The sequence below is a fragment of the Podarcis vaucheri genome (genome assembly GCF_965113315.1).
Source record: "Podarcis vaucheri genome assembly, chromosome: 6".
In the NCBI taxonomy this organism is placed as follows: domain Eukaryota; kingdom Metazoa; phylum Chordata; class Lepidosauria; order Squamata; family Lacertidae; genus Podarcis; species Podarcis vaucheri.
In genome coordinates this window covers 13,495,108-13,511,081 of record NC_138764.1, presented here as the reverse complement: position 1 = coordinate 13,511,081, position 15,974 = coordinate 13,495,108, and the positions used below count along the sequence as shown (strand labels likewise).

The following is a 15,974-nucleotide window of genomic DNA, read 5'->3' as shown; positions in this document are numbered from 1 at the left end:
GGTGAAATCAGCCCCGCCCTGTTTTCTCTTGAAAGAAAGACATCAAAGGGCAGGCAGTATTGCAAGAGCCAATCAGAGGAAGGATGCTGAAAGATTCCATTTGGGGGAGCTGTTGGCAGTTGGAAGGCCAGGTGATTGAATTAGGTATACCAGGATCCCATCGTGGCTGAGCAGTGAGCAGTGAGCATGCCAGGCGGCCTTAACTCAGCCACATGCAATATTGTTATTATTGGGTTGTCGCTAGCCGAGCCCTACTCAGAGTAGACCCATTGAAAGAGCCAGCATGGCATAGTGGTTGGGAAGTTGGACTAGGACATAGGGGACCAGGGTTCGGATCCCCTGCTCTTGACCTTGGACCAGCCTAACCTCCCGCACAGGGTTGTTGTGGGGATTAAACCGGTTTCTGATTTTTAAAGCCCTCACAAAGATTCATCAGGGGTTTGGGGCAAATTTCCCCCGACGGACACGTTTTTTTTAGGCAGTTCTCCCGGATGCAGTCACAGGAAATCTCAAAACATTGCAAACAAGAAGCTAAGAGCCCCTAATACAGAAATGCTCAGTTGTGTGCTGATTGGGGCAAGATACTGATGAAGCATGGCCCAATTCTGGAAAAACAAAAATCTTCCAACTCCAGTAGATTGGGTGGGTGGGAACTGGGAAATTGTGTAAATGACAAAGCTTACTGTTGTGGGCCCCTCAGTCCTGTAAGGATTTGGCAAGGCCGGCCCAACCATGAGGCAAGTTGAGGCAACCGCCTTAGGAGGCAGCATTCATAGGGACAGCAGATTCGGCCTCCAGCGAATGCATTGGCTGCTGCCCCTGCCATGGTGAGAGCAACAGCCCCAGCATGCTCCTTGGAAGCCAGCAACCTCTCTTTACGGGACCACCTCTCCTGGTATGCCCCACAGAGGACCTAAGGTCCATGAAGAACCATAGTTTAGAGGTCCCGGGCCCTAAGGAAGTCAGGCAATCCTCCACCAGGGCCAGGGCCTTTTCAGTGATGGCTCCGACCTGGTGGAATGCTCTGTCCCATGAGACTAGGGCCCTTCAGGATTTAACCTCCTTCCACTGGGCCTGTAAGATAGAGCTATTCCGCCTGGCCTTTAATTTGAATTCAGCCTGATCTTTTATTTCCCTTCCCTTCTCTTCCCTCCCCCTCCCCTTTTATGAAGATCAGCCGCTCTGAGACCCCACAGCTAATTCTCCCCTGGCCTCCTCGCTGGCCCAAGTAGGACCAATTCAGCCAGCTAGACTTGGGGATTATCTAATGCTTATTTCCCCTAAATTGATTTCTGAATTTTGAATTTTATTGTTATTCATGTTTTTATGCTGTATTTTATGCTGCTTTTACAATTAAGTGTTTTAAATTTGTTGTTAGCCGCCCTGAGCCCAGTTTTTGAACCGGGAAGGGCGGGGTATAAATAAATTTATCTACTTGCGCTTTGACATGCTTTCAAACTGCTAGGTTGGCAGGAGTAGGGACCAAGCAATGGGAGCTCACCCCGCCGCGGGGATTTGAACCACCAACCTTCTGATCGGCAAATCCTAGGCTCTGTGGTTTAACCCACAGCGCCACCCAAAGGTAATAATAATGATTGTCTAATCTTCAAGAGCCTGGGGACACCTGTGTAGGTGGGATCAGACTCACCCACCCGGAGCATTGGGCAAGAGAGTCTTGTGCATGAGCTCACTCAGCGTTGTCTTGAAGAGCTTGGCAGGAAGAGCACATCTACTGTAGGGACATCTTTGTAGTGTCTGTGGTTATGAACCTCTTGCCATGCCCACTCACCTTGGGATCTTGACTACCTCAGAATCCTGACTTCCAGACCCAGTGCTTGGCTGCTGAGTCAATACTGCTGTTATCCTATATACTCTCAAGTAAGAGACGTCGTGTTTTGGGATGGGAACCTGACACTGACTTAGAACAAAAAGGCAATGAGCAATACTCGGTGTGCGATAATATACCTTATAATTGTTCTTTAATACCTTTTAATCCTTGAATGAGATAGAACAATAGAACTGTAGGAGAAGTAGATATGGAAAAGAGTAACTGCTCATTTTGCATGTGAGTTCAATCCTGGGAGGCTGAAATTGCACAAGTCAAGTCCCAAGCAGGGTGAAGAGTTTAAAAGCTCTGTTTGTGCCAGGTCGGTTGGGGGCCACCTGGTGTGAAAAGTGCTTTTAAGCTTGCTGGTCAAGACCCACTGGGCACACCGACTCTGGAAAGCTCTGGGATGTTCTCACGAGATCTTGAGGAGCAATGCGAGTTCCCCGCGTGGTCTCATGCGAGCATTCGTAGCCTTCCAGAGCCAGCGTTCCGAGAGGGCCTTACCCCGCAAGGAAGTCAGAGAGCTTAAAAACTCTTTTTGTGCCAGGTAATCCTGAGTGGACCTGGTGCAAAATGACCATTTAAGCTCTCTGCCTTGCTGGAGGAGTGGCGCAGCTCCAAGGATTTGCTTTGATTTTCATGTGTACATGAAACCCTTGGAACCAAACCCTGAATATAGTGAGGGACTGCTGTATAAAGTATTGCACTGTGGTGTTTGCGAATGATTGTCTTTCCTTTGTTACCTGTTTCTAATGTGATTTTATATCTAGATATATAATTGACTCTCCAATTAGTATAATAATAGCAGTAATTCATGGCAGGAGAGTAGAAAAGTCTGAACAGAAAAAGAGTAGGCTTTGGATAGGAAGAGAAGCAACCGTCATTCGTATACCAGCGAAGGGCAGGTAGCATTAAGAAACGACGGACGGTCTTTGTTTTCTTTTGAGGCTTTCTTTGTGTTTCATGCTATCCCGTTTGCCGCCGCTATCCCGTTTGGCGCTGCTACCCCGTTTGGAGCCACTATCCCGTTTGGCGCTGCTATCCCGTCTGCCGCCACTTTCCCGTCTGCCGCTATCCCGTCTGCCGCTGCTTTCCCGTCTGCCGCCGCTTTCCCGTCTGCCGCCGCTATCGGGTCTGATGCTATCCCGCCTGACGCTGTCGCTTCTGACGCTGTGGCGTGTTGACCGCCTTCTGTCCCTGTCCTGTAGTAGTAGTAGTAGTAATAATAATAATAATAATAATAATGATGATGATAATTTATTTATACCTCATCCATCTGGCTGGGTTTCCTCAACCACTCTGAGCGGCTTCCAACAAAAGATTAAAAATACCGTATTTTTCGCCCTATAGGACACACTTTTCCCCTCCAAAAATGAAGGGGAAATCTGGGTGCGTCCTATGGGGCGAATGCAGGCTTTCGCTGAAGCTTGGAGAGCGAGAGGGGTCGGTGCGCACCCACCCCTCTCGCTCTCCAGGCTTCAGGAACACATCCACAGCCTAGGCAGCCCTGTGGGAGGTCCCGCAGGGCTGTCTAGGCTGCGGATAGCAGCCTGCTCCCCGGAGCGTCGGGCGCCCTGAAAGCAGAGCGCCCGGCGCTTCCGGAACACATCCACAGCCTAGGCAGCCCTGTGGGAGGTCCCGCAGGGATGTCTAGGCTGCGGATAGCAGCCTGCTTCCCGGAGCGCCGGGCGCCCTGAAAGCAGAGCCCAGCGGTTCGGGAACACATCTGCAGCGTGGGGAGCCCTGCAGGAGTTCCCCGCAGGGCTCCCCACGCTGCGGATAGCAGCCTGCTGCCCGGCGGGCGGGACACCCTGAAGCAGAGCGCCCCTCGCACTGGACAGACATCGGCCAGCCCCACAAGCTCGGGGGACAGCAGGGAGGCGCAGCACCGCCATCCCGCTGTTCCTCGACCTGGTTCGGTTTCCCCGACCTGCTTTTCGGGGGTAAATAAAGGGGGGGAAATTCCTTTATTTCCCCCCCAAAAAACTAGGTGCGTCCTATGGGACGGAGCGTCCTATGGGACGAAAAATATGGTACCTGTGACGTCCGCCGGACCTGCACCTGGACCTTCACCTTCTTGGCCATTGACGACATGAACTTCTTGTTTTCCAGAAAGGTCTTGCCGTTGGTTTCTGGGATCACCTTGAAGATGTAAATGAAGCTGAACACGCAGAGAGGCCAGAAGAGGAGGAAGGTGTAGGAACCAATCCGTGTCTAGAAAGGAACGTTGAAGTAAGAAAATGAGAGGGGTGGGGATGGGAAGGGAGATGGGCATAACCACAATATATAACAGGCATCTGGTTGGCCACTGTGAGATGAGGATGCTAGACTAGATGGACCATTGGCCTGATCCAACAGAGGTCTTCTTATAATCTTAGGTTTACGTGGTGATGATGATGATGATGATGATGATAATCAGGGGAACCAACTTGGGCTCCTGATTATGGGTGCCCAGCGTGCATGAAGTCATGATGTCAGGTCGTAACGTGACCTCATGACGTCATGCAGCCTCGCTCCCCGGCCTCGGAAACAGATTTGCAGTGGGAATCAGGTTCCGAGACCTTGGAAAGCCCCCTGAGTCCAACTTCCGGTGAGGAGCGGATAGGACTCGTCAACCTAGGAAGGCAACCCACCTAGGAGAAGGAAAACTGTTATCCTAAACCAGGGGGAGGCAACCTAAGGCCCGGGGGCCAGATCCAGCCCAATCGCCTTCTCAATCCGGCCCACGGGCGGTCCAGGAATCAGCACGTTTTTACATGAGCAGAATGTGTCCTTTTATTTAAAATGCATCTCTGGGTTATATGTGGGGCCCGCCTGGTGTTTTTACATGAGTAGAATGTGTCCTTTTATTTAAAATGCACCTCTGGTTTATATGTGGGGCCCGCCTGGTGATTTTACATGGGTAGAACGTGTGCTTTTATTTAAAATGCATCTCTGGGTTATTTGTGGGGCATAGGAATTCGTTCATTTCCCCCCCCCCCACAAAAAAAATACAGTCCGGCCCCTCACAAGGTCTGAGGGATGGTGGACCGGCCCCTCACAAGGTCTGAGGGATGGTGGACCAACCAAAAAGGTTGCTGACCCCTGTCCTAAACCTCTGCAGCCTTGTGGGATATTTTCAGGAGAAGAAAAGGCTAAGGAGAAAACCCTACACAAATCCAAAGTGGAGTCCCTAAGGTGGTTGGGTGGGGCCTTGTATGCCTCCTTCTGGCAACTCCGGCAGCCAAGCTGGTGCCTGGCGTATTCCTTTGCTTTCCTTTGGACTACATCATCGAGGCTGATGATGTCAAGTGTCTTGACTTCTTGGCAGCTCAGGAGCTCCACACACTCTACCCAGGCTTACACCCCAGAGAGGTCACTTTGGTGCTACTACTGCAGCGGTTTGACTTCACCCCCACTCCATTTGTCTCCCGAGATGCCAGCAACAAAAAAATATACAGATAGTCCTACTCAAAGTAGACCCATTGAGGTGAATGGACATGGCTAACTACTAAAGTCCATTAATTTCGGCAGCTCTCCCTTGAGTAGGACTTATTTCAGCAACATCTTGAGGGCCAGTATTTCCCCACCCCTGGTACACAGCCAGTGGGGTGGAGTGGTCGAACCAGGAGCTGGGAGAGACCAGGGTTTAAATCTCCACTGCTCCATGGGGCTCACTGGGCGACTTTAGGCCAGTCATGAACCCTCAGCCTAAGTACCTTGCAGGGTTTTTGTGAGGATGAAATGGAAAGGTGCAGGGGAGAACCAGGCAAGCCACCTGGAGCTTCTGGGAGGATAGGTGGGATATAAATACAATATATAGGTAAGAAATATTATGTCCACCTCCAGGTAGTTTCATTAAAAATATTCAACATCATTTGTAGTTTCTGGAAGATGTGCAGACTCTGGTTTGACGAGCCTACAAGGGAAGAGCTTCAGCAACACCTGGAAGGCCAAAAGCTCCTCACCTGGGTGAGTTAGATGGACCAATGGTCTGACTCAGTGGAAGGCGTCTTCCTGTGCTCCCGAACCAGTTCAGACCACCCCCTCTTCTCATCCAAACAACTCACCTCTATCTGAATGAATATCATCCCCATAATGAAGTGCAGGAACCAGTGCACAAAGCCCCCGAGCATGAAGGCTATGGAGCGGGATGGCTGGAGGAACAGCTCCAGTATGATGACGTTGGCTATGGGACCTGGGCGGGGAAGAAAGGATTCGAGGCTGTTTTTCATGGACTTGCTCATTCATCCACAACGATTCGAAAGGAACTGGTGCAGTTAAAGAGCTCTCACGTGCCTAGTTCAAACCTTGGCTGGATCTACACTGACCTTTTAAACATTATTAGAACGATATATAGTTCTAAAACGTCACAGGGCATACTGGTAAATTAAAAACGCCGCTTCCCTACTGGTAAAGAGATGCTTAAGAAAATGTAAATAGGGAATGATAATTGGAAATGGATATTTAGAATAATAGGTTAATATATGGAGTAAGGATAAATGCTAGAGGGTAAGGATTTGCTGAATTTAATATTTGAACTGGAATACAAAATGGGAGGTGCGAGGAGGTCAAGAAACTAGTGAAGAAAATATAAGACTTGAAAATATTAATTCATTTTTAGCTTTGATTTTTGGCTTTTCTTCTTCTTTTTACTCTCCATTTCTCTCTCTCCCTCTCTCTTTCTTCTATCAACTGCTTTTCTACTGTGTATTTTTATTTGCCTTGTTTTTGTAGTTTAAATGTTTAAACGTTTAAATGTTGGATTTTGTTTTTTATTGTTTGTGAAATATTAATAAATATCATTTTTTTAAAAATAAATAAAAACGTCGCTTCCTTTTAACAATGCAGTTTTCCTATTGCCGGGTCCGGGTTGCTCTGCAGCGTGCTCAGGTATCACATTTTAATAACACGTTATTCACGTTGCAAGGAAAACATAATGTGTCCATTACATTATGAAAATCATTCCTTAACCCTTCCTTAAGGTTATAAACCATGAGTGTAGGTCACTGGGTGGGAAATAGTAGCCAAGTTCCCTGGAAAACTCCCACCGTAGTTTGCTAAGTATGGTAGCTCACTGAGGGTGCAGTTCCCAGGTTCCTTTTTGCAGGGGAGCCATTGCCATTATTATTATTATTATTATTATTATTATTATTATTATTATTATTATTATTATTATTTCTGATTGGGTTGTCCCAGCCACTCAGGGCAGCTCTCAACAAAATATTAAAAACAGAACAAAACATCAACCATTAAAAACTTCCCTAAACAGGGCTGCCTTCAGACGTCTTCTAAAAATCAAATACCGTATATACTCGAGTATAAGCCGACCCAAATATAAGCCAAGGCACCTAATTTTAGTACAAAAAACTGGGAAAACTTATTGACTCGAGTATAAGCTGGTTCACCACACCACAAACCTGGTGGTGGCGGCAGCTCCTGCAGCCAATCAGAAGCCGTGGAAGTCCCGTTGGACGTTAGGCTTCCAAAAGAATGTTCGAAAACCGGAACACTCACGGTTTTCGATGGCCAGGAGCCAAAACGTACGAGTTCCGGGGTGTTTGAGAACCAAGATACGACTCTACTGTACAGTGGTACCTCGGGTTATGAACTTAATTCGTTCCGGAGGTCTGTTCTTAACCTGAAACGGTTCTTAACCTGAGGTACCACCTTAGCTAATGGGGCCTCCTGCTGCTGCTGCACCGCCACCATGCGATTTATGTTCTCATCCTGAGGTAGTTCTTAACCTGAGGTACCACTTCCAGGTTAGCAGAGTCTGTAACCCAAAGTGTTTGTAACCCGAGGTGTTTGTAACCCGAGGTACCACTGTATTAGGTTATGGTCTGCTTAACTACAATAACAATTTTCTTTATCTTTTTCTCTTCTGTAATATATAGAATTATTATTATTATTATTATTATTATTATTATTAGTTTTGTTTTCTACATGGGTACCATTTTTTCTTCTTTTTATGACTAATCTTACTCTGTGCACTTGTAATTATGTACTCTTTGTTTTTAAATAAATATATTTTTTAAAAAAAACAACAACACTTGAACAGAAATAAAACAAGTGGCCCACCCTGTTTGCCTCTTTGAAGGAACTCTCCAGGTCACCTGAGTCCTTACCTGGCCCAAGGATGTGCCCAAAGACCAGGATGAGGAAAAAGACTAAAGTGACGTATGTCATCCATGGCATGTTTTCCTGTGGGAGAAAGTGGAGCGTTCTTCAGACATGCATGAATGAGAGTGCCTGGCACACCTTACATGAAAGCAGGAGGGAGGAGCACTTCTCAGACTGAGGGCCTTCCGAACCACAATTCAGTGGCGGGTGGGACAGAGGAAAAGTGGGTGGACAAGGGCTTCTAGAGTTGGACGGGTCCTTCCCAGGTCATCTAGTTCAACCCCTTGCAATGCAGGAATCACAATGAAAGAAGCCTTGACTGGTGGCCACCCAACATTTAAAAGCCTCCCCAAAAGGAGAGCCCACCCCCTTCCGAGAGACAATCTGTTCTCCTGTTGAGCAGCTCTTAGTGTCAGAAAGTACCGGTACTTCCAAATGTTTCATCGGAATATCCCTTTCCCGGTAAGCTGGTTTCGCTCACATTCACACGTCTCTCTAAACTCCACCGAGACAAGCAAGAGGCACGATCAGGGTTCAAGGATACGTTCCGGACAGGCAAAAAACCCTCCTGGTTAAAGCACAGCCAGAGAGGGGTGTGGCCTGGTGAGAGCGGGTGTGGCCTAGCGAACGTTTTGAGGGCCAGGCAAAGAGACCCAGAGGGCCACGTTTGCGCCCCTTCCCCAGCCTGAGTGACCCCACCCCTGGATTAAGGTACAGGCAACTCGGCATTTATGTGGGGGTTACGTTCCAAGGCACTTGCAGCAGAGCATCGAGGGCTGGGATTGCAAGAGGCAGATACATTTTTGCAGGAAAGACCCGCCAACATCATTCCTTCCCGCTCTTCCACCTGACACCAAATCTGAGTGGATTTTCAGCTGCCTTATCCTGAAGGAGACCAAGGCTCCCTCTGGCTCAGTTGGGTCCACACCAGGTTTTTGCCAAACTTGGGTTGGGTCTCCAGCTCTCTTTGGACTACAACTCCCATCATCCCTAGCTAGCAGGACCAGTGGTCAAGGGATGATGGGAACTGTAGACCCAAAACAGCTGGAGATCCAAGTTTGGGAAACCCTGGTCTACACTGGAGTGGGATCTCCCGCTTTATCACTACCCGAAGGAGTCTCCAAGCAGCTCACATTCTCCTTTCCCTTCCTCCCCCACAACAAACACTCTGTGAGGTGAGTGGGGCTGAGAGACTTCAGAGAAGTGTGACTGGCCCAAGGTCACCCAGCAGCTGCAGGTGGAGGAGCGGGGAATCGAACCCGATTCACCAGATTACGAGTCTACCGCTCTTAACCACTGCACCACACTGGCTATCACGGTTCTTCAGGTTTCAGAGGCTGCGGTGGACTGAACCTGGGACCTTCGGCATGCCAAGCAGTTGCTCTGTGATGGAGCTACAGCCCTTCGCTTGCTGGGTGACACTCTCTAAATCACACCAGGTTTTGAGCAGCAAACCTGAAGTTCGAGGGTCATGGTTAACAGAATGCAGAGGATGCTGCATATCGCTAATCCAGTGAGGAGGAGTATCCTTCGCCCCACAAAGTCTACTGTATAAACCTAGAGGGTATAAGAACAGAGAAGAAAGAGAGAGTTTGTGTGCAGAAATGAGAAAGAGAATAAAATGAGGCCACCAGGAATCAACAGAGGTAACTTCCATACACAGGGCTGCCTTTAGATGGCACAGGGGTCCCATAATTCCATATACCCTCCAACGCGGGTGGCACTGTGGTCTAAACCACTGAGCCTCTTGGGCTTGTTGATCAGAAGATTGGCGGTTCGAATCCGCACGGCGGGGTGAGCTCCTGTTGCTCTGTCCCAGCTCCTGCCAACCTAGCAATTTGAAAGCACTCCAGTGCAAGTAGATAAATAGGTAGTGCTGCGACGGGAAGGTAAAGGGCGTTTCTGTGCGCTCTGGTTTGCGTCACGGTGTCCCGTTGCGCCAGAAGCGGTTTAGTCATGCTGGCCACATGACCCGGGGACAAACGCCGGCTCCCTGGGCCTGAAAAGCGAGATGAGCTCCGCACCCCATAGTCACCTTTGATGGGGCTTAACTGTCCAGAGGTTCGTTACCTTTACTTTACCCTCCAATATTTCTCTGATGAAAATAGGGACGTCCTAAGGAAAACCAGGACAGCTTCTGTAAATCCAGGACTGTCCCTGGAAAACAGGGACACTTGGAGCATCTTCACATGTCCTATGTGGGCATGTGCAGAAGGTTCCCCCAGGGATTCTTTCAAGTGACAACAGCGCAATTTTAACACCCTTGGAACTTTGAGGAAGGGAGGGAGGGAGAGAGAGAGAGAGAGAGAGAGAGAGAGAGAGAGAGAGAGAGGCTTACCACGATCATCAGCGAGACTGCGATGAAAATACTTGACAACACAGTGATATACCGGGCTTCCTGCTTCTTGAACAACAAAGTTGCATAGATTCTCTCTGAGTAATAGAATACCTGGAAGCAAACCACAACTATGGAATGCCCTCCAACTGGAGGCAGTGATGGCAGAAGATTGGACAAAATCAGGGCTTTCAATGGCTGCTTGCCATGATGGCTACCACAAGAAAACCAGCAGAAAAGAGAGGGCTCTTGGGCATGGGACCTGCTGGCGGGTTTCCCAGAGGGATCTGCTTGGCCGCTGTGAGAACAGGATGCGAGACTGGGCGGGCCATTGGCCAGATCCAATAGCCTCTTCTCATCTTCTGATGCTCTTAACTCATTTTGTGGGAGTGAGTGAAATGCATCCTGGGATATATATATATATATATATATGCTTTCGTAGATTTTCACGGGTACAGGAATGCAGGTTTTGGTGTCTTCGGGTGTCTTCCCGTGTAAGAGTCGGGGTGTCTGTGCGACGTTTCGACGAGGTCTCACTCGTCATCTTCAGGCTGGTGCTTTCGGCTTCTTGTTACTGGAACAGAGCAGAATCTGGTGTTTGAGTTCCTATAAATACTGTTGAGGGGTGTGGTGTATAGCCTCCAACGTTCTGGGCAGAGAGGAAGTTCCTAGATTAGTGTGCCTCTTCTTCTTTTGTTCCTTAATTACTTGAGGGATATCTTGGGTGATTTCATGAGTGATATTCTGAATACCACTGGGTGGGTCATTAAGTGTAGATTAGTTGCTAAAGCTTTCGTGTCTTGACCTCTTGAGCTTGTGAAGAGTTTTTCTGAGAAGATGGCTGTGCTGCATTTAGTTGTGCTCTGGCTTGGCTTCGTGTATAGGGGCGAGCTATGCAATCCCTACACAGATCTGGCTGGCACAAGGCACAAAACCATAGCTCGCCCCTATACACGAAGCAAGTTCCAGTAACAAGAAGCCGAAAGCACCAGCCTGAAGATGACGAGTGAGACCTCGTCGAAACGTCGCACAGACACCCCGACTCTTACACGGGAAGACACCCGAAGACACCAAAACCTGCATATATATATATATATATATATACGGTCTTTCTATTCTGCAACATGTCATTAACCCATGTGTGTAGGAGGAGGCCTGCTCTGCAAACTCCAGAGCAGTTGTGGGACCTGTGGCCCTCCAGATATTGCTAGACTACAGCTCCCATCAGCCCCAGCCAGCATGGCCCAAGAATCAAGGAGGATTGGGGGAGCTGGAGTCAAAATCCCACCAGCGCTTGTGGTTAGGGATGGCTGAATCTGTCCATTTTGATTTCTCCCGCTTTCTCATTTTTCCAAGTTGGAGTTCCAGTTCTACACATTTATTCTTCACCAGCATGCTTTTTTAATTTTCTGCTAAGTCCTCCTAAAAATTCATCAGCCTTTTAGTCCATTTTTCTCCCAGTTAAACATATTTTTGGATTCAGTTTTCCCTAATATGCACATACCTGCAAGGCAATGTAATATAATACAGATTTTTCTGTTATTTTCTCCAGTAGATGCACCTTAATGCACACTTTAATCCTACTGTATGCACTTTTGGACATGTTAGTTAATACGACAGAGAACTGCATTGCAAAATTCAAAGGAGTGCAGATTTTGATGGAGGGCTGTCTTTTGGTTCTGATACTGCTTCAGAAAGTATGAATCAGGCAAGTCCGCACTGAAATGAAGGCCAAATCAAATTTCTCCTCCATCTGTAGATGAGAGGTGAACAAAAACTTCTCTCTGCTTTTTGCACACCTTGCATAATTTTATGCAACTCTATTGAGCCACCCATGGCTCGCCTTTTCTCTGAGCCAAAGCAGCCACTCATACAGTGACACAGCAGGGAACCTCTTTTTTCCTGGGTGATGTTCTCAGCTTCCAGGAGCCTTTAGTCCAGGGATGGGGAAACGTCGGCCCTCAGGATGTTGCACAACTGCAACTCCCATCAGCCCCTGCAATCCTGTCCAATAGCTAGAGATTATGGGAGCTGTAGTTCAGCAGCCACTGGGAGTCCACAGGTGCCTTAGACCTGGACTAGAGTCTTCTGGGAGCTGGGATCACCATGCAGAAAAGGAGGTTCCCTGCTGCCTCTCTGCATGAGTGCTTGTTCGAATGAAAATTAACACTCGCTCAGCCTTCTAACCCAACTGGGAAGCTGCCTCTCTTACCGCATTGACACCTGTGAGCTGTTGGGCACTCATGAGGATGACCACGGAGATGAATTGCCAACGCATAGCTTGGTTGCACAGCAGCTTCATCCCATTCATCTCCTTCTCCACCCTTACGGAGACGTTCTCCTGGTGGAGCTCCTCAAGCTCACTCTCCACGTCCACCTGGCATCTCAGCCTCTGCAAGACTGGAGGGGAGCGGGGAAAGGATCTCTGCTGAGATGAAGAAACAACATTGCGGAAGAAGAGTGGGAGAGCTTTGTATGTCCCATCTCCAGGTAGGGATTGGTGGGGGGGACGGGACCCCTGCCTTATACCTTGGAGAGCTGCTGCCAGTCAGTGTGGACAATGCCTCTTCTTACTGAGCCAGATGGGCCAATGGTCAGACTCAGGATAAGGCAGCTTCCTGAGTTCCTATGGGTTGCCACCCTGCCCTGCTGCCCCTGCCTGCTCTGCCACCTCCATGTACCCTGCCACCGACAGAGAAGCGCCATCGCCACCAATGCTGATTTCAAGCAAGATTGCACTGACGGGGGGGGGGGCGGAGAGCTCTCGCCCCAAATCGTGTGAGATCTTGCGCACTCCACAAGATCTTGTGTGATTTCAGGCGAGCTCTTGCCCCAAGTGGACATGATCTTGCCTGAAATCAGTGCCAACAGCAAAGACGGAAGGGCAGGCAGGGTGTCCATAGGGGTGCTACCTGGTAGGGCTTCTGTTCCCTGAGGCAATGGCCTCACCCTGCCCAATGGCTGGGCCGGCTCTGGCCACAGCTTTGCGTGCAAAAGGTTAAAGTTTCAGTCCCCGGCATCTCTTGGTGGGACTGGGAGAAGCTTCCTATCTTCCTCGCCCCCCCCCTTGTGTCTCCTGGGAAGGTCTGAGGATACTCCCAGTGCTGCCATATGGGAGAGCGGGAGCTGCCAGCCTTTGCCCGGAGACTCCCACAGGCCTCTATGTAGGGTCCCCATGCCGTAATGTTCCTGTGCACTCAAGGCGATTGTACCTTGCCTAGCTTTCACCTCATCGTTCCTCTGAATCAGGAGAAACCTTGGGCTTTCGGGGAAGCTGGGCAAGATGATGACTTGAAACACCGCCAGGATTCCAGTGAAGCACAGCAATAGCGGCCAACCTGTACAAGAAGATGCAGTTACGACAAGGGGTGAGAGAAGACATCCCTTTCCTTTCCGCCCTCTTTCCAACTCAAGCGGCACTGTTTCCTTTCCTCTGCAGTTTGCTTTCTGCCAAAAACAGTATTTTCCCTCTCACTGTCCACCGTGTGGGAATTATGTAACCCACGGCATTTGTGCAATTAATAACGGAAATTATGTTGCCAGTACGCTGCTACATTTTGTTCGTAGTAGCATAACTCGATGCAAATTGCGGAATGGACTGGGCGGAGAAGGAATGGTGGAGACCGCCTCCCCAGCCTGACCCTTCCAGAGAAGAGGAAGAGAGTTTAGATTTACAGCAGGGGTTTGAGGCAGATGAGGGGGAAAGTTGGGAAATCATGAGAGAGAAGGAGGGTGAGGAGGAAGCAGCAGCAGATGGGGCAACAGCTGACAGACACAGAGACCAACCCTCTCCCAGAACCCGGCGAGCCTTGAAAGTAGGAGAGCAAAGAGCTCAAAGACAGAGGGCACATAGCGGCACCCGCAGAAGTGACGAATGAGGAAGTGAGAGAGACAGGTGATGGAGAGTCACTCAGGACAACACCATTATCCAAGAGGCTGGCTTCTATAGCCTCTCTCTGTAAATACTGAATAAAAATAGGACAGTAAAAAACATTCCCTTGTCTTTGTACATTCCTGGACAACCAGCAGCCTGACATGGATGGACCATAATCCATGATGTATCATTTGCAAATAGAAAGCCACGGCAACAATGATTAAGTTTGCCAGATTGATTGATTTCCATTCCAGTCATGGGATGGAGAAGCAAACATCATTGATGTTTTATTGTGTTTTTAATATTTTGTTGGGAGCCGCCCAGAGTGGCTGGGGTAACCCAGTCAGATGGGTGGTATATAAATAATAAAATTATCATCATCGGGGCGCCACGTATGGGGGGCTCTGGATGCCTGAGTACCCACAAAAAAATTGTTGTGGGTGCTCAGCACCCACACCACAGGGCCTCCCCCCACAACTTCTGAGGTCTTGCAAGGCCTCAGACAGCATCTCCAAGGCCTCAGAGATGCTTTCTGAGAACTTCTGAGACCTTGGAACCCAACTTCCAGTGGCAACAGAAATTGGGGGGCTTTCCGAGGTGTTGCGAGGTCTTGGAACCTGACTTCTGGTACCACCACAAATCACGTTCTGAGGCCAGGGGGCGGGCGTGACATCATGACATCCCATTACAACCTGACATCATGGCTTCACGCACACTGGGCACCCATAATCTGGGACCCAAGCTGGCTCCCCTGATCCTCATCATCATCACATAAACATAAGATTATAAGAAGACCTCTGCTGGATCAGGCCAATGGCCCATCTAGTCTAGCATCCTCATCTCACAGTGGCCAGCCAGATTCCTGTGGGAAACCCACAAGCAGGATTAGACCCCTATTCCCTCCTGTGGCTTCCAGCAACAGGTATTTGGAACTGTGGAGGCCGAGCATCGCCATCCTGGCCAGCAGCACCCGCAAGTCCTGCTTCCTTTTCTGTTTCTGCTGAAACTCTCCAACATCCCTTGTGATGATCTGCCAAGGTTACCTTTCTCAGTCCCGAGAAGCTCTTGAAGACTAAGGATCTGTGAGACCATGACGCCAATGGTGACAAAGATCATGGGGACCGTCATAATGGACCCCCTCATGTTTCTAGGGGATATCTCTCCGAGGTATAGTGGGACGATGCAGGAGAACATGCCTGGTTAGATGGTAGACAAAGGGACGATTAACAGCATGGATGGGACACAGCAACATTTTCAAGGAACATAGGAGGTTCTCCCGCTGGGTGGAGGTGGCCAATTGATGTTCACCCCAGCATTGGGTGGAATTCTGAAGAGTGGCATTCTGTGCCCCTGCATGTTGGGTAGTGGAGATTGGTGCATGGTGTAACAGGCATTTAAATTGCTACTTTGGGGGGCGGGGGAAATAGACATTGCAAGAATCAATAAATATTTGATGGCGGGGGCAAGGAATCTTTGGGCTGGGGACCAAATGCAGCACCCCAGCCTCTCTATCTGGCCTTGAGGACTCTCCCCAAGATGCCCGCCTCCCCCCAGGGCACACCCTTCACCATCCTAGCTTTAAACCCTCCTCCAGTGCTTCCTGCCTGGCTGGAACTGAACCCTGATAATGCCCCTTGCATTATTTAAGTGGCTTTACTAAAAGCACTAAGCCCAGGGCCCTCTCTCACCTGAGCACATTCCAGTGACCAAGCGTGAAAATATGGTGTATTCATAGGCATGTATCACAGCAGAACATCCCATGAAGCCAGCAGAGAATATGGACATAATGTTATTTATTACCAAGGCCCCTTTCCTGAAAAGACAGGGGAAAGGGG

The 15,974-nt window shown here is 49.1% G+C and overlaps 1 protein-coding gene across 1 annotated transcript in view; it reads right to left on the bottom strand.

The window, feature by feature from the left end:
* The window catches only part of LOC309534711 (solute carrier family 2, facilitated glucose transporter member 5-like), a gene marked incomplete at its 3' end in the record, with an annotated part of 16,676 nt that extends 702 nt beyond the window's left edge, over window positions 1–15,974 (bottom strand). The window contains exons 1-10 of the mRNA XM_082227018.1: window positions 15,828–15,974; window positions 15,183–15,335; window positions 13,478–13,603; window positions 12,478–12,665; window positions 10,269–10,379; window positions 9,386–9,487; window positions 7,936–8,011; window positions 5,878–6,005; window positions 3,866–4,042; window positions 1,790–1,914 (exon numbers count right to left, since the gene is read on the bottom strand). Coding sequence (XP_082083144.1) covers window positions 1,790–1,914; window positions 3,866–4,042; window positions 5,878–6,005; window positions 7,936–8,011; window positions 9,386–9,487; window positions 10,269–10,379; window positions 12,478–12,665; window positions 13,478–13,603; window positions 15,183–15,335; window positions 15,828–15,924 — 1,283 coding nt within the window. The 5' untranslated portion in view covers window positions 15,925–15,974. The remainder of the gene's footprint in view (window positions 1–1,789; window positions 1,915–3,865; window positions 4,043–5,877; window positions 6,006–7,935; window positions 8,012–9,385; window positions 9,488–10,268; window positions 10,380–12,477; window positions 12,666–13,477; window positions 13,604–15,182; window positions 15,336–15,827) is intronic.